The 24,111-nt window shown below is 50.7% G+C and overlaps 1 protein-coding gene across 7 annotated transcripts in view; it reads left to right on the top strand.

Annotated features, from left to right (window-relative positions):
• Asap2 (ArfGAP with SH3 domain, ankyrin repeat and PH domain 2) overlaps positions 1-24,111 on the top strand; it is a 133,965-nt gene that overhangs the window by 96,862 nt on the left and 12,992 nt on the right. For all 7 annotated transcript variants that reach the window (XM_063254361.1, XM_063254363.1, XM_063254360.1 and 4 more), the window contains 8 exons: positions 4,240-4,327; positions 6,925-6,973; positions 7,066-7,232; positions 9,449-9,582; positions 17,321-17,415; positions 21,197-21,386; positions 22,402-22,487; positions 23,129-23,244. In XM_063254361.1, coding sequence (XP_063110431.1) covers positions 4,240-4,327; positions 6,925-6,973; positions 7,066-7,232; positions 9,449-9,582; positions 17,321-17,415; positions 21,197-21,386; positions 22,402-22,487; positions 23,129-23,244 — 925 coding nt within the window. The remainder of the gene's footprint in view (positions 1-4,239; positions 4,328-6,924; positions 6,974-7,065; positions 7,233-9,448; positions 9,583-17,320; positions 17,416-21,196; positions 21,387-22,401; positions 22,488-23,128; positions 23,245-24,111) is intronic.

Here is a 24,111-nt window from a genome sequence, read left to right as displayed (position 1 = left end):
ATAAACCTTATTTGCTTTATTTTTATTTATTTATTTTGGCTTTTTTCGTTTTTTACCGGTACCAGGGATCAGACTCACAACTGCTTTTGAGGCAGGCGCTTATGCCGCTGAGCTAAATCCCCAGCCCCACCTTATTTGCTTTAACTTTGGGTGTCAGGAGTTTTGTCTCAGCAGTGAGAAAAGTAACTTGGATACAGGGCTTGCAGTTTATGCCTTCCCGAGCAGCTCCTTCCATAAAGATAGGTGCATAGGTGTGTATGTGTGTGTGTGGGGGGGGGGGTACAATTAACCACATCTGGATTATTTATTCATTTACTTACTTATTATTTCATCTTTAAAATTAACAGCATGGGACCCTGAGATGACTGGTTTCTTTACTGGTATAAACACCCAGGGTTCTGTGGTTTGTTTTTCTGTTGTCCAGTTTTCTTCATTCAAGTTTACCACTTTGATGCACAAAATAAAGACCAAGTTTCATTTCATGTTCTTCCAGCTCACCAGTCCCTGATGAAATACATTTACATTTTTGAGCACCCCCAAGGCCTAGGTCGTGCTGGCCAGTAGCTCTGGCTGCAGGATGGAGGGGAGCAGATCTGGAGACCCTTCGCTGGCTGCATGCCTCACTGCAAGTCTCCAGTGCTTGACTTCCTGCCGGAAGTCGAGGAGGCTCCCTCATCAGGGCTAGGCATGGGCTGCCTTGGTTTCTGGTGTCTACAGCAGTCATGACCAGGCTCAGCAGGATGCCAGCAGCTCGGCCTGTCACACAGTGTGTGTGTTCTGTCAGTGCTTCATACCAGCTGTGAGACAGTGGTTGGCCCTGGCCTCACATCTTGTGGGGACACCATACCTGCTTTCCAGCCCCCCACTCAGATGCTGAGCACTCCCTCTCCTTGTGTGTCATGCTGCAAGCCCTGAAGTCAGGATCCTGGGGACTCTTCTGGCCTGGAGTGTGCAGGGTGTGCCCAGGCTGGGAGGAGGTCCCCACTAGCCACAGGTAATCATGCTTCCTGGCATGGTGAGAATCGGCCCTTGGATAACATATATCAGTGTTGCCCACCAGCAAGGCTGGAGACTGCGCTAAGGTGGAAGAACCATCTACTGGCTTTCAGACAATTAAAATACAGCTTTAAAGTTTAGCAAACTGGTAAAAAAAATTTTAAAGCCTAACAAATTGACAAAATGTAGACTGGCAGAATTAAACTGGAAGAGTCATTACTGATTCTTGCCTTCAAAACAAGCAGTAAGCTGGGTGTGGTAGTGGCATATGCCTGTCACCTCAGCACTCAGGCTAAGGGAGGAGGATTGTTAGGCCAGTCTGGGCTACAAAGTAACACTCTGTCTCAGAAAAAAACCTAAAGCACCCAAAAACACTTAAGGCTCAGCTCTTTCCCACCCCTGGCTTTTGTACTGAACCGGGGCTTCTCAACTCAGGTTTTTGCAGAGCACTGAAGACCTTGTGAGTCAGATGAAAGTGCTGGGTAGTTGGAATAAATCTCCTTTTCCAAATTGCTGCATGAGGGCCGGGATATAGCTTAGCAGCACAGTGCCTGCCTGGCAAGCACAAGGTTGTGAGTTCGATTCCTGGTACCCAAACAAACAAATAAAAATCTCACCAAATTGCAGCATGAGGGGAATTTGGTGAGCAGAATTTTCTCCCATAAACTTTTTGTCTGGCTTTGCTATGAACTAATAATGGAATGGGCAACTAGCAAGCAGTTTTTGGTACAGAATCGAGAATGACAACTGCTTAGGAGTGCCAGCTGCGTGACTTTGTTGACTTTTCTGGGGTCTGTTTCGATATGGAGCCACATACTTGCTTTTATAACTATTCCTAATCCACATTTCTATATTTTCGAGGGCTTTTGCTATAAAGAAGGCAGTCTGTCTTTGAGGGTAGTCATCTCAGAGGGTGAGCAGCTTTCCTTACATCATGGAGAAAAAAGAAAGTTAATGGGCAGGGAGGGCCATAATGATTGTAATGGTGCTCTTTGCTCCCCAGAGGTGGGTCTGAATGAGCAGCTGCCTTCTCCGGTACCATGCTGAGCCCAGCAGCCTGGCAATTGAGCCCTTGAGGCCTTGCATCCCTGCTTCTCAGCTGCAGACCACCAGTCAGGATTTCGTTTGTCCAAACCATACTTTATCTATAATGTTGGAGTCCCTCCTAACACCGAAGACCAACCGGAGCCAGACATGGTGGTGCACACCTGCAGCCCCAGCACTCAGAGGCTGAGGCAGGAAGACTGCAAGTGTGAGCTCCACCCAGGCAATTTAAGGAACTCTTTGTGACTCTTGTCTCAAAATAAACACGTGAAAGATGTATCTCAGTGCAAAGGCCATGAGTTCAATCCCCACAGAGAAGGTGGCAGTTAGTAATATTGGTTGAATTAATTCAAGAAAATGTTTGCCTCATAAAAGTACAGACTAGTAACTGAGTGGATATATTCCTCGTACTCAGTCCTCATCAGGTTCCTGTGGTACTTCTGCATTTACTGACAGGTACTGGCCCCTCAGCTCTTGGCTCTGGGTCTGGAAGTAGCCTCGGAAACCATGCCTGGTTTGTGGTTACCAGACGGTGATCACTGTCACATGGGTGGACACTTGTGTTGGCGTGCCTGCTCCCATCCCCGCAGGATGTGCCTCACAGTAGTGGTGTGCCATGCATATGTTGGGTCCTGGACAAGCCAGTTGTTCTATTGGTAAAGATCCAAGGTGGCTGGTGCTTCTGCCCAGAGCTCTCTAGGTTTGCAAGATGAGGCCTCACCAGGGCTTCTGAAGTTGGTGTCTGACAAGCCCAGGGTTCTGTTAAGAGTCAGCAGGTGCCAGAGGAGACCCACGTGTGGGAGATAAGATTGGTACAGACACAAACCAGGAGAGTCTGGGGCAGCCCCTGTGTGGAGTCTCTGAGCACCTAGACTTCAAATCCCTTGCCCTTCTGGAGCCTGCATCCCACACACCCTTTGAAGGAGGGTGTTCTCCATGCCCCTGCTCTGTAGACCTCTTGGGTCTGTGGGTGCATGGGCTCCCATGGCTGCCCCATTACAGATGCAGATGGATGGATCCCACATCTAAGCAGCTTGTGGCCAGAGCAAGTGGAGAAGAAGAATGATTGAAATAGATGGTACCTTCCTTTGCTCTTTCTCTTAGCAGCTTGCTAGGTAAGGCAAGCTGCTTGGTATTTGGAGAAGAGTTTGCCAAGGTTTCTAACACATTTGACATTCACAATTTCTATTTTTGAAATTAATCTTATCTTGCTCCCTTTGCACTTCAGGGCTGTCTTAAGTTACTTTTCTCTTGTTGCTGACACAAAATACTCAATACCCAAAGTTAGAGGAGAAAAGGATTATTTAGCTCACAGTTTGTAGAAGTTTCAGTCCATCATCAGCTGGCTTGGAGGCAGAGTGACATAGAGGAGATACAGTTCATGGTGGGCAGGAGGTAACAAAAGCAACAGGGACCTTCACAGTGTCTTTCTGCCCCTGTTATCCCGACTACGCAGGGTGGGCAGCACTCACGTCCTCACCCCCAGTGCCCTTGAACCTCACATTACACCGTGAATCCCTCCCAGTGTCATACGCTCTAGATCAGCCACTCTGCAAGAGCCCCACCTCTGTCTGCATGAGGCTTTGGGGAGACATCTGGACACAAGCCACAACAAGGGTCAGAGCGATAGTTTCTGAAACTGAAGTGAACAGCTGTTTCTGACACAGCTCTGACAAGTGTGTTGTGATTCCTTGGGTGTGGCTGGGGAGCGTCTATGCAGTGCATTCTGTGTGACTATCAGAGACTAAGGATTGGCTTTCAGGGTATGAATCAATTGTGTGCTGGTCCTTTAGAAAGCAGGGAGGATCGTTATCTCACCACTCTCATGCTGAGATTACTTTCCTGGAAGTGGGCATTCTGCTCAGAAAATCTCACTAGAGTTCAAGGTGCCATGCTGGGTGCCCGTGTCATCCCCTGAAACCACTGTGCTGTTGTGGGATCGGAGCACAGTGTTGTAGGGTTTGGATCCTGGAGCGTTTTGGGCTCAGGGAATCCCCCCTCATCTGGGTTTTGCATGTGTCACCCCACGTGCCTGCAGACCGCTCTTCACCTGCTGAGGTCCGGGGTCACTGAAGTCAGCCTTCTGCAGGGTGGCTTTGCGGACAAACGAGAGCCCAGCCATCCTGGCCGTGTAACCCCAGAAGTGAGCGGGGTGGATTCACTTCTGCCCTCTCACCTTCTGTCCTTTGTTGCACCCAGGCTAACCGGCCTCCTGCAAAGCTCAACCTGTTGACCTGCCAGGTGAAGACTAACCCTGAGGAGAGGAAGTGTTTTGACCTCATCTCACGTAAGGCTCTTTGGGTGATACTGCGCGGGCAGATCTTGTTAAATGTGCTTCTGAGACATCTGACCCATACCCGCCGCTGGTATTGAAGTGCTGGTGTTGGAAGAGCAGCGCCCCCTTTCCAGTAAGCTGCCTTCTTTGTCTTTCCAGCAGTGGGTCTTGGCTTGCTCTTCTCTGGCTGAGGACTGGACCCAAGAAGCAGCCCTGTTTATGGCGCTGTAAACCTGGATGTACACTGTCTGCTCTCCCATTTGAAATGAAAGGGCTTTACTACATAAGCTCTCAGGCACAAAGTCTTTATAGCTTTGGTTTTTTGGTTTTCTGAGACAAAATTTCACTATATAGTGCAAATCAGCCTTGAACTCACTATGTTAGCTTAGGCAGTTATCCTGCCTCAGCCTCTCCAGTGCTAGGATTATAGGATGCACCATCACACCCAGCTCAACTTTGTGGTTTTTTTTTTTTAAGGCAGTTTTGTTGTCCAAAGCTTCCATAATTTACTATTCGAAGTGCTGTAAACAAAAACATTAGGGTCTTGAGTGGGGCCCTGGGAAGTGGAGTTCAGGGATGGCTTACCTTCCCCCCACCAGAGTTTTTCCCACTCTGTATGCCTTTCCTGTTTGTGGCATCCTGACAGAATCACCGCAGAGCCATCCACTATGAAGAATGTTTACTCAGCATGCACCTCTCCCGCAAAAGGAGAAGGAAAAAAGGGCTAGAGAGGCTATAAAGGAGTTCGGAGAGGCCTTCTGTTCCCTGTCATCGAGCGTGGCAGGGTTACAAATTGGGAGAGGAAAGGCCAGCACCCTTGTGAATGTGGGGTCACTAGGGATCCAGCCCAGGTTTTCCATTTATAGAGGAATCTACTAGTATGAGTGACACAGGCAGCCTGGCTTTCAGAGTCTGTCACTCTGACGTTCGTTGCCAGAGCACCGAGGCAGCTGACACCCGGGACCCAGCCCCCTCTGCCTCTTCTCTTTTGTAGCCACAGCATAGTTGGCACGCACCTTGAGAGCCTGCCACAGGGGGCTCTCGCTGAGGTGTTTTGAAATCCGCCTTCTCCATCACACATTACAGGCAGAATCAGCTACTCAGCTCTGCCTGGTCAGCCACAGACACTAGGTTTCTTTCATGGCTTCCTGGGACCTTGGCCTCCCTCCCACAGGGTCTTGGGCTCTGGTCTATGCCTGAGAATGGTCACCTCTTTCTCTCCACACTTGCGCCTGACGTCTGCATCACAAAGTCAACTTCATTTTTCCTAACTTGAAATGGTTTTCTTACACCTTTTCTCTCCTTGGTAAAAGAAGGCATAAAGGAAAACCAAGCTTTCCCTGGTTTCAAAAGAGAACCAGAAGAGCAGCCTGGTGTGGACATGGGGTGGGGCCAGGAGTAGGAGATGCGGGGCCCTGCTGCTTTCTGCCCCTTCACCTCTCAGCTGTTCGCCTCTCAGCTCAGGGCAGTGATGTGTGATGTTCTCAGAAGTGGTGCTTTCAGGGTGAAAACCATGACTGGAAGACCACTGATGCCTCTCCCTTTTGTGGGACAATTGTTTATTATATGTCCCCTAGAGGAGCTCTGTTTGTCACTGCTGTGCCATGTGTGGATCCTCCCTTTTTTCCTTTTCACATTTAACTTCGCTTTTTAGCCTTGTTTTGGATGGATTGTTCCTGTGTACCTCTCCCTAGCACTCCCTAGTGCAGACTTCCTATAACAGTTACCCAGCAGCAGTACATGGTGCTGCTGGCTGCATGCACAGTTAGGAAAGGCACTGGCGCCAAGCTGTGGACTGGTCTTGCCCAGGTCTTTTCACTAATGTCCTTGTCCTGCCCGGGGACCCACCCCAGCCATGCATCATAATTAGTTGTTTTTACGTCTGACTGCTCTCTCTGCAGTCGTCTTTTACCTCTCACGAACTTGATACCTTTTAAAACATATTGATCAGTACCATGTCAGCTGTACCTCCGAATGGGTTTCCCTGAGGTTTTCTCCTGATTGAATAGAAGATAACAGACCTGCAAGAATAGCTGGCAAGCAACGCTGTCATCTCAGAGACCCTGCCCTTTGCATACCGAGGGCCCGGCAGCCCTGCCAAGCCCTGTGATGTGCCAGCCAGCAGTACCTGAGGGTGGCACTTTAGGGCCACCGATCCTTGGCAGGATCCCATGGCTTTGGCTATTTGGGGCACAGGGCTCCTATCACATGTTATTCTTATGCTTTCTCTAAGAAAGCCAGAAAGCATCTAAGATACTCCCTTAAGAAAAGGCTTCTGTTATTTCCAGAGAGCTTCACAGTTACTTTCTGGGGCAACTCTGCAGTGAGTTTAGAAAGTAACCCTTTTGATAGGGTGACAGTGTTTTCTTCAAGCACCTCCAGTTTCAGGAAGCTGCTGGAAACAGGGCAGGTTTGCAAATTTGCATGACAAAGCCACAGTTATCAGGCCAGGGCAGGCCTTTGAAGGCACTGAGAAAATGCCCAATTCTATACATTCTATACAAATCGTCAATTTTCTGGCCAGGGCTGGGGTTTTTCCTGCAGTTCATTGTAAACCACTTTCTCTTTGCACCTTGGGGCTCCCCACTGACACCTCCCCTCTCCTGCAGATGACAGAACCTACCACTTCCAAGCAGAGGATGAGCAGGAGTGCCAGATGTGAGTGAGCTGGGGCGGGACGGTGGGCCCAGCCAGCCATTCCTTGTTCTTGGCTGTGATGCTTTGCTACACTGTCCCCATCATGTGTCTAGATGGATGTCCGTGCTGCAGAACAGCAAGGAAGAGGCTTTGAACAATGCGTTTAAGGGCGATGACAGCACTGGGGAGAACAATATCGTCCAGGAGCTGACCAAGGAGATCATCACGGAGGTGCAGAGGATGACCGGCAACGACGTGTGCTGCGACTGCGGGGCGCCAGGTGACCGGGTCTGCCCTGTGCCGGGGTCTGGGACACTCACATCCCAGCCCCACTCACAGAGCCCATCCATTGATTTTCACTTCTGCTTCAAACACGAGGTGAAGTGCAGCTGAGCCCGAGTGCATCCCATTACACAAATGCTTAATGAGCTGCTGCACAGCCGTGCAAGGACTTGCGGGGGCAGGGTGAGGGCTGGGCTGGAACAAGAGGTCAGCACTCCTGAGAAGCCAGAACAGAGCCGCCTCGGGGAGTCAGGAAGTCAGGATCCTAGGCTTCCTGCCTGTCCAGGAGGGGCTCGGCTTTGCTGCAGCCTTACTTGGTCCTGCTTTGTAAACTTCCTGAGATAATATCACCTGGGTACGGTGGTGCACGCCTGTAATCCAGTACTCAGAAGGCTGAGACAGAAGGATCACAGAGAGTCTGAGGTCACCCTGGGATATAGTGAGTTCAAGGTCAACTGGGCCTAGTAGCGAGACCTGTCTCAATGAAATACAAATAAATAAGTTTTAGTTCAGCTTGGGCAATTTAGCGGGAACCTGCTTCAAAATTTAAACAAGTTAAAAGAGACTGGGGATGTAGCTTGGTGCAGAGACCTGGATCTGATCCCTAGTACCATAAAGAAACAAGTAAAATCACTTTCAGCCATTGTCAAGAACCTTCCATGTCTTAGATGTTTTCTGTAAAATGAAGGAGCAAGTTCCTCTGCATTCAGAGACATGCATGGATCATATGTTTGTATTCTGTTAAAGCATATCAGCTTCATTATAACGACCCAGTGTCATTGTAAGCTCTGGTTTTTATGTTTTTGTAGGGTTTTTAAAATTTGTTTTGGTTTGGTTTTTGGTGGTTCCAGGGATCAAACAAAGGGATTTATTCCTGCTAGGCAAGTACTCTACCACTAAGCTACATCCCCCACCTTTTTCATTTTGAGACAGTCTTCCTAAACTGCCCAGACTGGCCTCACACTTACAGTCTTCCTGCCTCAGCCTTCTTGAGTACTACGATTACAGGTGTGCACTATACCTCATTTAACAACTAGTATTTTATAAATGTTTTAGGAGTTGACTTATTTTAATTAAGATGGAAGGATCCTGGAGATGGTCAGTAGAACTGTGTGGTAGCCTTTTTCAAGAACTCTAAGGTGAAAAAGAGTGTGGCTTGGCCAGAATATCAGTTACCTTTTCGTGGGTTGGGGATATAACTCAGTGGCACAAGCACCTGCCTGACAAACACAGGTACTGAGTTTGTTTCCTGGTACCAAAACAACAACAAAAAACAAAATTGCTTTTTCATGCCTCCACTTCTGGGCATTTCTGTTAAAAGCACAACCAAAATAGAGTGGACATTTGAGAAATGCCATTAGGTTCCTATTACCCTGAAGGCTATATTTGATGTTAGATCCATTAAAAAATACCTTTCAGGCAGGAGATGAGGTAGGGGTAGAGGAGTAGTGAATTATGTTCTTTCTTGAGAAAAGGTAAGGACTGCAGCAAGAGTGTCACTGTCTCAGACACCAAGAAAGAAGTCAGAGCCGGTGTGGCATGGGTTGGCTGCCCAGGTCTCAGCCTCGTTTGCAAGGCAAGAGCCTCCCCATCCCATCCTGGTCCCCTCACGGGCCCTCATGTGCTTCAAGCAGCTTCAATAGGAAAATGTTCAGGAGCCGGTGATATGGTCCAGTGGCACAGCACCTGCCTGGCAAGCTCAAGATCCTGAGTTCAATTCCGGGCACCACCCCCCCCACACACAAGTTTTGTGGTTTCTGAAGCTCTTACGATGCATACTGTTACTGCTGCCCCCAAGTGCTGCACAGAACACATCCGTCAGCAGGTGGCAGATGTCTTCATGTCCGTCCCTTCTGACAGCTAAACTGCCCAACCTCTTGCTTTTTCTCTTGCTCTGCTCCACCGATCTGACCAGGGTAGGGACCAGCCCTTGAGGAACCCGGGGCCACTCCAGCACATCCATGCTCATGACACCTGGCCCCTAGGAGTGAGAGGACGGGAGGGGCGCAGGGGGAGAAGGGAGAACCAACTGACTCCGGTCTGCATGGGGTGGACATTCTTTGGTGCTCATTGTGGAGACAGAAGGTTCGAGCTGTGTCAAAAATCAAAGGTGCTCATGTTTAAAAGTTCATATAGAGGACCAGGCAGGAGAACGTCGTGCTTTCTGGCCTCTTCCTGCCTGTAGACTCAAGCTTTCCCTGTCCTCTTTGGCAGATCCTACATGGCTGTCCACTAACCTGGGCATCCTGACCTGTATCGAGTGTTCCGGAATCCACCGGGAGCTGGGTGTTCATTACTCCAGGATGCAGTCCCTGACCTTAGACGTGCTGGGAACGTCTGAGCTGCTGGTACTTTTTAAGTCCTTGATTTGGGGTTGGAATTAAATGAGCAGAAAGCTAAGTTTTTATTTGGCATTCTGATCTGTTTTGGACTCCTGAAATACCAGTGGGCTGCTGGTGGGTGTGTCACCAGATGGGTTTGGGTAATTAGAAACTCATTGATAATTCCTCATGCTCAGCAGCGAGCCAGCGGGGCCACTTCTTGTTGCAAAACTTTATCCTGAAATACAAAAATAGGAAGCGAACCCAAGCTTCTGGTGTGAGATTCTACAGAGACAGCGTGGGCTGGTAGCCCCGTCTACTTTATCCATGTGTGAAGTGCACACAGGAGTAACAGCAGAAAGGTGGGGCGAATTTGTTCTCCCTGAGCCCCCAGCTGATCTCTGACTCAGCTTGGGTCTTTCCTTCCCTCTCAGGAGAGACACTGGTCTTGGTTTTATCTTCCACTTTCCTGAGACAACTTCATTCTTGGTTCAGTCATAGCCCTGAAGTCTGGGCTGGTGAGGAGGTGGGAGCATGCCCTGTAAACGCTTCCGGGTTCCAAGGTTGCGGCCCCACCAGTGAGCAATGAATCAGGCTCCTTCTGTGCTTCTGGCCGCCGAAAGCCTGGGTTTCTCTGGGCTATTTCAGAGTCCTTAGGGGCTGCTTAAAAAGCGAAACTTTCTTTTGGTGTCTGACTGAGTGTACTGAGTGGATATTGGTTATCATTGATTACAATGTCAAGAGCAATAATCTCAACAGGAAATCAATGACTTTGGTCAATATTCCCTCATGGAGCTATAAATCTTGATGAGTGCTCTGGATTTGTGTATATGGACTTTGATACCTGTGAACTCTCTCTGGGGGGACCCTCTCAATCCGAGGTCTCAGAAGTCAGAGTTGGGGGAAGCTGGAGTGGATCCTGGTGGCCCAGTGGGGACAGCCCTGGTGACTTAACGCTGAGACTAAGCCAGGCTCAGCAAGGCTGCAGGGCACTCCTGTCGCTTGTGGTGGCTGCTTCTGCTGTGATGAGTCAGTCAGTGGCTGTGCCCTGCAGTATATGGGTGCCTGCATCCCTCGGGGTGGATAGCGGCAGGGTTCCTTGGGACTGGTGCATTTTCACAGAATCACAGGTTCTGTCAGTGAACGCTGATTTGCTGACAACACTGGGAAGCACTTTGTGATCTCTGGTGAAATAACTTGTTGTATACTACATACGTTACATGTGTGAGTTCATTTGGCCTCTGCAGCAGCCTGACATCCTTGGTTTATCCTTGCTTTACCCAGGAGAAGCTGGAGGCTGGGAATGTTTTTAAAATGTTGCTCTTAGGAGATGCCTAGGAGAAGCAGCTCCCTCCCCCACATTGCAGAGATCACACTCTCGGTTCCTCGGAACCTGGGCCATTGACCATGCTTGTGCTGTGTTTTGGGCCCTGTGACTGCTCATCCCCCACTGCCCAGCCCCAGCAGGTGTTCACAGGTCACTCCTGGGAAAAAAGAGCCCTAGCCTGCAGCCTGCCCATCCCTGTGGGCAGTGGGACCAGTTAGTTGCCAGCGACCCAATGAATTCCAGAACATACAATTGGAAAGAGATGTTGGGTAGCAACAGCATGCACTTCTCTAAAACCTTGCCATGCAGATATACTGTGCCTAAATAACTTCAGGAGCGTAGGTGATAGGGCTGGGCCTGGTAGTGCACAGCTGTAATTGCAGCTCTTGAGAAGTGGAGACCAGGGGAATTGCAGTGAATCTGGGCTACATAGTGCAAGGCCAGCCTGAACCATAGAGAAAGATCCTGCCCCCCTAAAAAACTGCATATAGGTAATAGGGAAATGTTATAATGAGTTTTGATTAATGCCTTAGTTTTTAATTTATTTTACTATGAGTTAATACAGTATAATTTTATACTATATCAGTTCAACAGGTGGCTCAAAAAATTCCTAAAAATGTAACATGGCTCTCATGAGCTGTCAGAGCCTGACCCCAACTGCTGTTGCAACTGCTTAAAGGGGTCTCAAAAAGAGGAAAACACTGAAGAAGACTGAAAGAAGGACAAATCCACTTGATGAAAGATGACTTCCATCGTTACTCCTAACCCCCGATTCAGACTGCAGATTCTGTATGCCTAATTGTCTTTTGTTTCTGGGAGTTTTTTTGTTTTGTTTTGATTTTTTGTCTTTTTGAGACAGGGTCTCGCTGTGCGGTTCAGGCTGGCCTTGAGCTCACTTTGTAGCCCAGGCTGGTCTGGAACTCACTTTGTAAATCAGGCTGACTTGGAACTCACTGTGACCGGAGTGCTGGGATTCCAGGTATGCACCAGCATGCCTTTTAAAAACACAAGAACTTGCTAAGGTGTGTCAGGTGTGTAGGGTTTGTTGGCCACCACCCCTCACCCCTGGAGTGTTGCCCTGTGGTGGCTGACAAGAGGTGGTTTCTGGTCTCCCTCTCCCCCAACCCTCATTTCCTGGTGTGCTGGGGCTGGGGCCTGAAGCTCTGCCTGAAGCCTCAGCCCTCAGCCCTCCAGCTCAGCAGTAGAGAGGTAGATGTTGCCATTCAGTCACAAAGCCTACCAATCTGCAGCTTTTTCTGAGCTGCGAGGTGTTTATTTTTTTGTTTTGCTTAGACAGTGAACGGCCTAACAAAGAATTTCCGAAAGTCTTGACACCTCTCCGTTTGTGCATGTGTGTGTGCACATGGGCATTCATGTACACATCTAGCGTTCTGTCTGGTACATAGTAAACCCTGCAAAATACCAGCCGCTGTTATTACCTTCTCTTCCTCCTCCACTATGATTTCAGCAGAGTTCTTTCAGAAAAATCACCCACGAGCCCTGACATCAGGTCCCAGAGAGCTGCCACTGCACCTGGACTATGCACCATGTCCTGTGGAAGCCAGCATGGTCCTCAGGGCTGCAGTGCTGGGGTCTTTGGGCACCAGGTTCATCTTGGTGTTCTCTTGCGTTGTAAGTGTGGGCTGGGTCACTTTCAGCCTGTGAAAGGAGATCAGTGGGTGCAGCCTGGACAGCTGCCTTGGGCATTTCCCATCTGTTAGATAAAATAACAGGACAGCCATGTCTTTGGGTGACTGCTGGGCAGGAGGGAGATTTTATTAATACATGGGGGTTTTTTGGTACCAGGAATCAAACTCAGGACCTTGTGTTTGCCAGACAGGTTTTTATGCCACTGTGCTATGTCCCAACCCAGGTTTTACAGGATAGATTTATGGTATATAACTGTGGGGGTTTTTTTTGTCGTTGTTTTGTTTTGTTTGATTTTGGTTTCTTGGGACAGGACCTTACTTGTAACTCAGGCTGGCCCCGAGCTTGCAGTGTTCCTGCCTCTGCTCCCTGAGTGCTGGGACTGCAGTGATCTTTTGAGAGGTCAAGTACATGGTGGGCTGAATAAGTCGGGCTATTTAACCCACCCAACTCCACATGTGCTCATCACTGCCACGCCCTGGTGACTCGTTTTACTCTTCGGTTCTATGGAGTCGACTTCTTTACATGTGGCTTGATCTTTGAGGTCATGTGGCAGTTGGCTTTCTGTGCCCAGCTCAGCATAGTGTCCTCTGGGGTCACAGATGCAGCCACTAAGCTGGGATCTCAACTCTTTTCTGAGGTGTATAGTACTTCCTCATGACTAGGTACTGTACTTTCCTTTCTGGTTACTTACTGGTTTCACTTCCTTTGACTGTGTATCCAGTCATGACTTGCTGGAACATGAGCAGATCTGTTTTTTCAGAAGCTCCATGTTATTTTCCACACTAATGCTCAGCTTCACTGATCTCCATCCCCACCAACACAGTCAGAGGCCCCTCCTCTCCCTGCTTCATGGCACTTGCCATCTTTGTCCTTTAAATATAAGACATTCTAACAAGGTGATTCCTTGTTTTGGCTTTGGCTTGTGTTTCCCTGAGGATCAGTGATTTTCTGGGCTGTGTCAATGTCTCCTGAGATGTCCCTGCCACGGCCCCGTGCATGCGTTTGGATGCATTGCAAGCGTGTTACTGGGGGACCTGTGTCCCTTCAGCATTGCGTGTTTCATCCTCATTCCCATAGATAGGTTTGTAAACAATCTCTCCCACCACAGGCTTCTTCACACTCTTCAGTGGTTCCTTAGAAACAGAAATTAATTTGAAAGCCAGGAGTGGTGGTGCACACCTATAATCCCAGACTCGGGGAGGCTGAGGCAGAAAGATCGTTGTGAGTTTGAGACCAGCCTGGGCTACAAAGTGAGCTCAAGGCCAGCCTGAACTGTATAGTGAGACCCTGTTTCAAAAAGACCAAAAAAAAAAAAAAAAAAAAAAGTTAAATTGAAATAGTTAACTGTTTATCTATTCTTGCTTTTGTTGATGAGGAAAAGTATTTGTTTTATTTTAATTAATTAATTTTTTTAAAGGTAAGTCTCACTATGTCTCAGGCTGACCATGACCTCACTATGTAGCACCAGCCTGGCCCAGAGTGCTGGAATGACAAACGTCATTATAGGAAAGGTGTGAATGGGCTGGGGAGATGCAGGTCTGTGAGCAGGGCCTGGTTTGAATTGCATTTTTATTTCCATTTTCTCTCTGGTATTGTGTCCTTCCACAGCCAGATGCTCACCCTGTAAAATGTCACCCTGTTTTCCATATGGCCTGATCAGATTCTGTGAAGTATTTCTGGCTTCTGGCCCATGGCTTCTGCCTCCCTCCCACCTGGGTTTTTGTTTCAGGGTGTGCTTGTTCTCCGTACTAATGCAGTGGATTCTGAAGCAGCTACCAAGGGGCTGGGCAGTAATTATCTTTCCTTCCTCTTACCTGCTTTTAGAATCGCTTCTCATGCAACAAAATGGGACCTGAGGAGCTGCAGCATTCCTTTGATGGCTTTGGGGTATTGTGTCTCTCTAATACTCAGCACACTGCCGATTCCTCAGCTTAGGTTTTCGGTGAGCTCACTTTCGGGAGATCCTTAGGTGGATCTCAATTTTAACAGGCTCAGCCTCTTCCTTGGCAGAGGTTACAGCTGCACATTCCTTACCTTTCAGGTCCTGTTAGAAATGGCACCGAGGTCCCTGGATCCTGGTGTCCTTTGTCTGTTTCAGAATCATTAGTGGAATTCATAAATCTTCCGTGAATCAAAGAGCAGGGATTAGGAAGCTTTGGGGCAGATGGGAGCAACTGGGCTCTGCCTTCTGCCTGCTCCCGCTGCCCTTTCACAAGGCAAGGGGGTGTGGGCAGGGGCGGATGGGTGCCCTCCAAGACCAGGGCCTGCTCATAGCCTGTCTCCACTCCAGGTCCCCAGAACAGCTGCCTAGGATCGCCCTAAATGGACCCATGGCCGCCGACCACCACGTGACATTTGTGCTCTAGACTTTTGTAATCAGGGCTCTCTGCACATTTTGTCTGCTCAGCCAGAGCTTGACTGAAACACTGAGGCCCAAAAGGCCAGGAAGCTCACCTGTGCAGCAGTGCCTGTGCCAGGTGCACTCCTTGGACCTGGACTTGTAACCCAGCACTCGTGAGGCTAAGGCAGGAGGATCACTGCAAATTTGAGGCCAGTCTGGGCTACATAGTGAGCTCAAGGCCAACCTGAACTGCATAGCGAGACCCTGTCTCAGAGAAAACAAAAATAAAGCTGGGTCTGGGCAGCCTTATGAGGCTGCCTGGTGCTCCAGCACTGGGAGTGTGACGCACGCATGTGGAGGCCCCCGGCCCAGCTGTCCCTGAAGAACCAGCCAGCTCTGAGCAGAAGGGAAGCGGCTTTCTGCTTCCTGGGGATTCTCTTCCTCCCACCCCAACCCATCTGCTTAACCCAGGCGAGGAGGCTTCAGGAAGGCACCTGTTCACAGAGCGGGTGGCATGGCTCCTGCTGTCACTCACAGTTAGGAAATGATGGGGTACGGCCATGCGCTGTGTCCCTGCTACGTGACGTCATGGGCAGGGGCTTGTGCCTGCCTGTGACCTGGGCCCTCTGCGCATGAGCTCATCCTGGATCTGACCCATCCTATGGCAGCGGCCTCAAGCACGTGGACTCCTGTCACCTCCCCTGACCACTGCTTCTTGAGTTTTGAGTCCAGGAAACTTCAGTCTGGCTTCTCACCTGCTGACCCAGGCTTGTGGCTGCAGAGCCAGCAGCAAGGGGCTGGTGTTGGTGTTTAATGCTTTACCCCCCTGGGATCTTTGTTCCCTTGTCAGGGGCAAGGTGCAGTCATCGAGGCTCATCACACCTCTGCTAGGCTACTCTGTGTATTCTCTCATCCGGTGTTACAAAAAAAATCCTCTGAGCTGAATGTGGTGGTGCACGCCTGTAATCCCAGCGTGCTGTGCAGCTGAAGCAGGATTGTAATTGAAAGCTCAGCCTGGTAACTTAATGAGATCCCGTCTCAAAAAATAAAAAGGGTAGGTGATGCAGCCCCATGTAAACATCCTGGCTCAACCCCTAGTGCTGCAGAGAGAAAGGGATAAGAGGGAGAAAGAGAAAACGAGAAGTATCTTGTGCATCTGTCGCTGTCCTCATCACTATTGGATGTTACTTCCCTGCCAGAAGAAGCTCTGGCCTCATCTGACCCAGGTCTCTGGCTTTCCCTTCAGCCACTTTCCCTGAAGACAGACACAGCCCTGGGCCCCCTGGAGTGTCGCCATCAGCCTTTATGGCACAGTGAATTCAGAATGATCTGAAGTATTGCCAGCTCCCCTAACGTCATTTTCAGTGTCAACATTAAAAAAATCTATATTCCCAAAGCACAGTGCTCAGACCTCCCTTCTAGAATTGTTTCTTGAGACACTGAAGACTGACCCATGGGGAGACACTCGCCTGGCATCAGGCAAGCCTCACTCTATCCTTAGCACCACAAAAAATAAAAAATGTAGCCACGCCTGTCATCCTAGTGCTCAGTAGGCTGAGGGAGGAGATTTGCCAAGAGTTCGAGTCCAGCTTGAGGTTTCTCATAGTGAGTTTGAGGTTAGCCTGAGCTACACATTGAGACCCTGTCTCAAAAATCAGATCTCAGAGTTTCCCATGTGGCAGGTATTGAGCCAGGTGTTAAAAACAAGATGATGAAGTCCTGCTCGCTCTTAAGGGGCCCCTGGTCATCCATTCACTCCAAAGGAGGCTGGCCACCCACCATCAAGGTAATGTGTGACATAGCGTGACAGGTGTCCATAAGCATCTGCTGTATCAGGCACAGTCCTAGTGTGTAGCAAAGAGGTGTGACCGTGTCCCAAGGTGGAAGCCAGTGGGCACAGACCTTATACCTGGGCTTTACAGTGACCTTTGCAGTGCTTTGGGCTCTTAGTGCTTTCACCTGCTCATTCCATTCCTGCCTTCACTGCCACGCTGCAAGTTTGGCGTCCTCCCTGCTCTGGATAGAGGGCGATGCTTGCCTGTGGTCACACAGCTAGTGACAGAGCTATGGCCTGGAGCTGAGGTGGAGCTGCCTAGGCCCGGACCCTCACACTGTCAACACCTCAGTCTGGGCCGGGGGTGGCAGCCTAGGTCCACTGCAGAGGGAGGTGTGGGAAGGGGAGGGAACCTCAAAGCCATGGCCCACTTCTCCATGGCCAGCAGGGGCCATCCAGGGCATATTACCCAGAGGCCACTGCGGAAGGCAGGCTGCTACTCTGCTGTGATTTCCTAGCTACCCCTGGGCTTTGTCCATCTTCATTAACAACAAACCACTTTATTGCTCTATTTCTTAGCAGCCATTAAATAAATCATCAGACGGATGAGTAATGAGTAGCAGTGGAATGCATTAATAATTGAGTGCCCTGAAGTAGACTTTTGTTTTTGCAGCTTGCCAAGAATATTGGGAATGCAGGCTTTAACGAGATCATGGAGTGCTGCCTGCCAGCCGAGGACGCCATCAAACCCTCCCCAGGCAGCGACATGTAAGTGCGGGCCCAGCCGTTGGCCTGTCCTTCAAGGCAGGGGAAGAACAGGTTTGGGTTGTGTCAAGTGTTACTCCTGGTTTTTTTGTTTGTTTGTTTGTTTGTTTGTTTTGAAACAGGGTCTTACTATGTAGCCCAGGCTGACCTCAAACTCACAGTATCCTCCTGTTTCAGCCTCCCAAGTGCTGGGATCGCAGGCGTGCACAGCTATGCCTTGCCAGGTGTTATTTCCTTAAAAGCCAAACCTGCGTAAATTGAATAGGAGGCTTTCTTATCCTCTTTCATTCCCCTCTTTCTCTCCTCTTCCCTTCTGTGCCTGCTGTTTCTTCCTGTCTTTCTTACTGGGGCCTTTCTATGTGTCTAGATAGAAATCTGGCACAGCCAGGTTTCCTAGGCGAGGCCAGAGGGATAGCAGGTTGAGCGGCTGCCCCAGGTGCAGGTCGTATGTGCTCAATGTCCTTGCCCTTGGTGCCCTGCCCTCCTGGCCAAGTTTTCTGTGCATGGACTCCGAGCCTTGGGGAAGGGGGGTGGCAGGTCATCACGGGCATGTGACACACAGATGCACACACATGACACAGGAGCACGCGCCTGTGGTCTCATTCTCTGCCTGTGCCCCCTGGGTGCAGGGTATGGCTGTTCCCTTCAGAAAAAGCTTGCTGCATGTTTTCCCGCTGACCCAGGCTCAACCAAGCAGCCCTGTGGCCCATCCTGCTGTGTCCTGTTGGCCCAGAGAGGTGGCACCTGGGTGGGGGTCAGGAGGAGGTTGGGTTCTTGCCGGTCTCATTACCATGTGGGACCCCCAAACAGTGTGTTCCTGAGAGGCAGAGGAGGCCAGCCCTGTGCGTTAGGATGGCCACCTGTGCTATGATGCAGAGTGAGGCAGACAGCGAGGCAGGTCCTCTGAATCAGAAGGGACCCAGCTGCTTGTATGGGAGATAGCACTAATGTGTCTGGGCAGGAGAGGGAAGGGCAGACCCTGGGTTTGCTAGGACAGAGTGCAAGCGCTGCATTGCAGAGGCCGCCTTTCTGCAGAAGCAGCCCAGATAGGGTGAACAGTGTGAGTTCCACAGCTCGGTGCAGGTCACACGCAACGTGCCCCTTCCAACAGTGGCCTCCCACGCAGGTCAGGCCCTTTGTGAGCAGAGGTTGTAGCCGTTTCTGCAGGGCACATTTGGGAATCTGGAGCTGGGGACCTGTGGGGCTCTGGGAGGAGACAAAGCAGAGATGCACTCGGGATGAGTAGGGCCCGGTCCATCACTCTCCCCTTGGGGTTCAAGCGGGCCATTGGTGGCGTGGGATGGAAGTCAGTTTGTGCTCGCACACTGCAGCCAGGCTCTGGGGTGTCATCAGCACCTCCCCAAGGTGGGCCAGCATGCAATCCCAGGTTACCTGGTGCCCGGTTCACGTGAGAACACAAGTTTCAGATCTGTGTTCCTGCCCACACTGTGCCACACAGCAGGGCGCAGACATCTGAGCCTTTTCCTGAGCCTAGATGAGACAGGATCTCCTGCTCCTCTGAACCTTGGCCTGGTTTCCTCTAACGGGGGAAAAGCTTGGTATGGGGGTACATGACTGTCATCTCAGGACTCGGGAGTCCAAGGCCAGCCCAGGCTATCCATTGAGCCTGTCTCAAAAGATAAATAAGTGAAAAATAAAAAACCAAAGGAGAGACCAGGTCCTTTCCCAGTAGAGACCTGGCGGGGGGGGGCGGGTCAGCAAGGCAGTTGGTGCAGGCTGTTCTGTGTCTCCTTCCCATGGGCTGGGGGTCCTCAGAATGGGCAGGACATCACCTCTGCACACTCCAGGAGGGCAGCCAGCTAGGTGTCCCAGGGGGAGAAGACTCCTTGGGCAGCTGGGATCCTGTCTGGAGAAGGAGCTGGCTTGGGTTCGGTCTCCTGCCACCTACACAGTATGTTGCCTGTGGTGGCTCAGTAACCAGTGGGCCCAAGAAATAGCTCCAGCTTCAAGGGAGCTAAAGTTCTCCCTCTGGCAGGAAAGGGATGCACTGTTTCTCACTCTAAGAACAGCATAGCATCTGCAGTAGTCTGTAGAAAGAGAAGGCACAGACACCTCCTAGTGGCCTGTGAGTCACCAGATAGATTTTTGTGAGAGTCCAGGTTAATCAAGCTCCCCAGGGTCAGAACAGTTGCTGGGCCTTTTGGTAGCAGGGACGCTTCCTGAACAGCAGAGGTTCTTTCTGGGGTCCGCAGCTCTTGTCCAGAGGCCTCAGCCTTTAAATAAGAAGGCAAGGGAAGCCAGGTATGGTGGTGCCCGTGATCCCAGCACTCGGGAGGCAGAAGCAGGAGGATCTCTATGAGTTTGGAGGCCAGCCCGGGATCCCTGGCAAGACTCCGTCTCAGAAAGAAGAAAAGAGACTGGCCTCACAGGCTTCTTCACAAGACCAAAGAGTGTGGGTTGGTGGGAGCAGTGTCCCTCCATCCTGGGCCAGCCTGTCTGCAGCCCCCCAAGGCAAGCTCTCTTTCTGCTTGAGGTTCCCTTTTGGGGCTCGGGTACTCTGAAGGGACAACAGCAGTGTCACCTGGACATGTGGTGTCCACAGGTCCTTTATGTGGAAGGCAAGAGGGCGATCAGGAGAAGGGCAGCAGGGCCGGCCCAGCAGGGGTGCGAGCGACTTTGCAGTGTGGTCCTGTCACCTCGAGAGGCCAGGCGTCACGAGGGCAGTGGACCCCAGTGGTCCCTTCCTGCTCCTGGCCCCAGGGACTGGGCTACCTGCATTGCTGGGACACCCAGGTTTCCCTGTGCTCCTTCTCCTTGTGGTCATTCTGTCCTGCAGTGCCTGTGAGGCAGCTATGGTCATGACCACAACTCATACAGGCGAGAAGGCTGTGTTGCTTGCCACAGTCACATGGGGCGCAGGTTGGGCCCATCTGAGGTGCAGCCTCCTGAGTGGCAGCCAGCAGTATACCCGCTGCTCAGTGGACTTTGGGCTACAGGTAACCTGGCCCCTTCCTTCCCTTCTTCTCCCTGTCTTGTGCTTGGAGCCCCATAGCACCTTGCTGGTGCTGTGGGCAGAATCGGGGAACCCAGGCTGGGTGGGCTCTCCCTGCCTGCATCTTAATGCATTTAAGAGTAAACTGTTACGTTTGGTTTTTCCTTATACACTTATTGGCAGCTTTATTGAAGTATGATTCACATTCATTTAAAAAGTGTGCAATTCTGTGACTTCATGTAGTTTACAGTCTTGCATCCGTTGTCAAAACTTCATTTTATATTTGTTTATTTGAGAGGAGATGTTGCCTTGTGGCCTTAGACTGACCTCAGATATGCTGTCATCCTGGCTCAGCCTCCTGAGGAGCTGGGTTGCAGGTGTATGCCACTGTGCCTAGCACCGTCTTTATTTTGTTGGGTGTTGGTGGCAGTTTTGGGAACGGAGCACGGAGCTTTGCCCTGAACTACCTCCTGTGCCCTGGGTTTTAGTGGGGTTTTGTGTTATGTGTTATTTTTTCATCTTAATAGGAAGTTAAGTCCCCCTACACACCCAGTCCTGGATAGGCCACTTTCTGTGTCTACACAGTTGCCATCTCTGGACATTCCCAGGCATTCTGTGTAAATGGAGCCAGCCACGTGTGGCCCAGTGTCCTGAGCTCACCCACATGGACTGAGTCGGCGCCTGCATCTCTCTGGCACAGTGCTGCCCTGTCGTGAGGGGCACTGCGGTTTCCTCATCTAGCCATCAGAATGCCACTGGCATAGACGCAGGGATGCCAGGTAGGGTGAGCGAGGCCTTCGAGATTCTTCCGATAGTCACATCTGCTTTCAGGAACGCAAGGAAGGACTACATCACGGCCAAGTACATCGAGAAGCGGTATGCGAGGAAGAAGCACGCGGACCATGCTGCAAAGCTGCACAGCCTGTGTGAGGCTGTCAAGACGAGGGACATCTTCGGGTTGTTGCAAGCCTACGCCGATGGTGTGGACCTCACAGAGAAGATCCCACTGGCCAACGGACACGTAAGCCGGGCTCCCATACACAGGTGGTAGGTTGGTCATGCAGAAAGACCCTGCCAGGCAGCTGCTAGCGGCACAGAATGACACTGAGTCCCTGACTTCCAGGCCACTTCTCTTCCGGGAGACCTGTGCATGAGTTAGGTTTCTTCAAAGGTGACAGTGACGCCAGTCTACCTGCCAGAGTTTGCAGCGCAGAGGTTCAAGTTGGGGACTTAACTACACATAGACACAGAGCCCCCCTTATTCTGAGTTCTGGGAGCACAGCTATTTTGGTTTTGTTTCAGGTTTCATCATATTTACATAATAATTAATGAGCTATCCTGGGGATGGAATCCAGGTCAAAGTGAGAAATCACATGTTTCCTGCACACCTAGTATGCAAGTAATCCTGTATAGTGATTTTCTTTGGTTGATTTATTTCTTGTGTTATTGTTTCAACTCAGTAACTTTACACTGAGCTACTGCCCTAGATCCACCACTCTCCCCCTCCTCTTTTTTTTTTTTTTTTTTTGAGACAAGTTCTCGCTATGGAATGGGCCTGGCCTTGAACTCACTATGTAGCTCAGGTTGATCTCAAACTTACAGTGATCCTCCTGCCTCAGCCTCCTGAGTGCTGGGATTACAGTTATGGGCCAACACACCCACCTAGCCCTTGAACCCTGCTTTAAAAGCATATCTTCGCATACACTTTAGGAGCAGATAAAGGATGGGGTGGAGGAGGCCAGAGGAGCCTTCTCAGATGTGTTGAACAGGGCCTGCGGTTGCAGGCGAATGCTCTGTGTCGTTGCTGCAGAGACAGCGACTTAGTCCAGAGGAGCTGCCGTGTGTCTCTTTCCCTCGGAGTCAGGAGTGGGCTGGTCTCTGGCTTCTGACCCGGGCTAGAGACTCAGCTGTGGAGGACACAGGCACGCTGTGTTTTAGCGATGAGTTTCTCGAAGGCAGGACGGAAACCTTTAGGGAGACTTGCGCACAGTTAATAGCACCACTGGAATCTTAGGATGTCTCGGCTTGGTTTTCAGGAGCCGGAGGAGACGGGCCTGCATCTCGCAGTCAGATCCGTCGACCGGACTTCTCTTCACATTGTGGACTTTTTGGTTCAAAACAGGTGAGTGTGCTGACACAGGGGATGGGGAACTCTTAAGTAGGAGTCACTGCTTGGTCTGCAGGGCTGAATGGGAATTCATAGGCCTTGCTGGGCTGGGGGACAGTGAAGGGCGGCTTATAGCCCCAGAATGTGGGGTGCAAACTCCCAAGGCACTGGGACTTCCCGAGCAGGAGTGAGGTGTGAGAGGTGTGGGACGTGGCATTTCAAGGATGCACGTGGCATCCACAGTGCCCTCCTGTCCGGGCTCCTGGGCTGCAGTGTGCTGGGCGCTGTGGTTGTGTCCTGAGCGGACCTAAAGTGTTCTTGCTGTGAGGGGAAGCTCCACAGTGTGGATGGAGTAGGATCCCCCGCTTCTCTTGCAGTGGAGGAGCTGCAGGGTGGTTGGTCTGAGACCCACAGCTGCGCTCCAGGATTCCCGGGCCCCTTGATGCTCATCCTGGGACTGCCAGCCCAGTGCCTACATCTCTCCCTGCCAGGCCAGGCCATGACTTCCTGGCCCATGCACAGTGACCTTGGGCTCCTTGAGTGGTGGATGGGGTCCTGTCACCCTTCCTCCTTGGGGGCAGGCCGGCACTGTCATCGCAGCCCACCTCCCCAACCTGAGGCTCAGAGTCTTTCCCCTCTGTCACCATTCCTGGCAGCGGGAATCTGGACAAGCAGACAGGCAAAGGCAGCACGGCCCTGCACTACTGCTGCCTGACCGACAATGCCGAGTGCCTCAAGCTGCTCCTGCGAGGCAAGGCCTCCATCGAGATCGGTGAGCCCAGCCCCAGGGGAAGCCACCCGTCCTCAGGGAGCTGCCACCTGCTCTGTCCTTCTCTTGGTGGCCCTGACCACTGACAGCCGGCGGAGGTGGGGTTTGCCCTACTGCTGTCTAAGGAAGTAGTTTTGGAGAACTGTGGAACAAAGAGGGCTGGGAAAAGGGGTTGAAGCTGCGGGGCTGTGTCTGACCTTAAAGATTAATCAGATGGCTGAGAAGAACATACAGCTTTCATATGTACAGGCTGATTGGAAGTTTATTGTGTTTGTCCAGCATGGTGGCACATGCCTGTAATCCCAGCTACTTTTGAGGCTGAGATGGGAGTCGAGTATTGCAGGCCAACCTGCGTAACTTAGGGACCCCCTGGCTCAAAATATAAAAGACTGGAGATGTGGCTCAGCGGTAGAGCTCTTACTTTACCTAGCCCATGGGAAGTTCTAAATTGAAAGTTCAAGCCCCAGTAGTGCAGAAGAAAAGTTTTACACACTCAGTGCATAGGGCCAGGTGGCTGCACCCTGAACAGCACCCTATTCAAGAGAATAATGAGGTGCTGTATTCAAAGACGTAGTATTATATGTTAATTATTTTTGAGACTCTGTAGCCCAAGCTGGCCTCAAACTCACAGTGATCTCTCTTGCCTCAGCTTCTGAAGTACTGTCTCAAAATATCTTTTGAGATAGTCTTTACTATACAGTCCAGTCTGGCCTCAAACTCGGGGGCACTGTTCCTGCATCAGCCTCCCAAGTGCTAGAATTATAGGCCTGCAGCACCACACCTGGTTCTGCATGTTGATTTTGTTTAGTTGACTGTTCAACAGTTTTATTTTCTGAACACAAACCTTGTGTTGAAGTTTTAGCTTCTCAG

The sequence above is a fragment of the Cavia porcellus genome, unplaced genomic scaffold (assembly GCF_034190915.1).
Source record: "Cavia porcellus strain 051 isolate PalLab524CR breed Dunkin Hartley unplaced genomic scaffold, mCavPor4.1 scaffold_8, whole genome shotgun sequence".
In the NCBI taxonomy this organism is placed as follows: Eukaryota; Metazoa; Chordata; class Mammalia; order Rodentia; family Caviidae; genus Cavia; species Cavia porcellus.
Note: the sequence above shows the minus strand (reverse complement) of the source record. Positions and strands in the feature narration are given on the sequence as shown.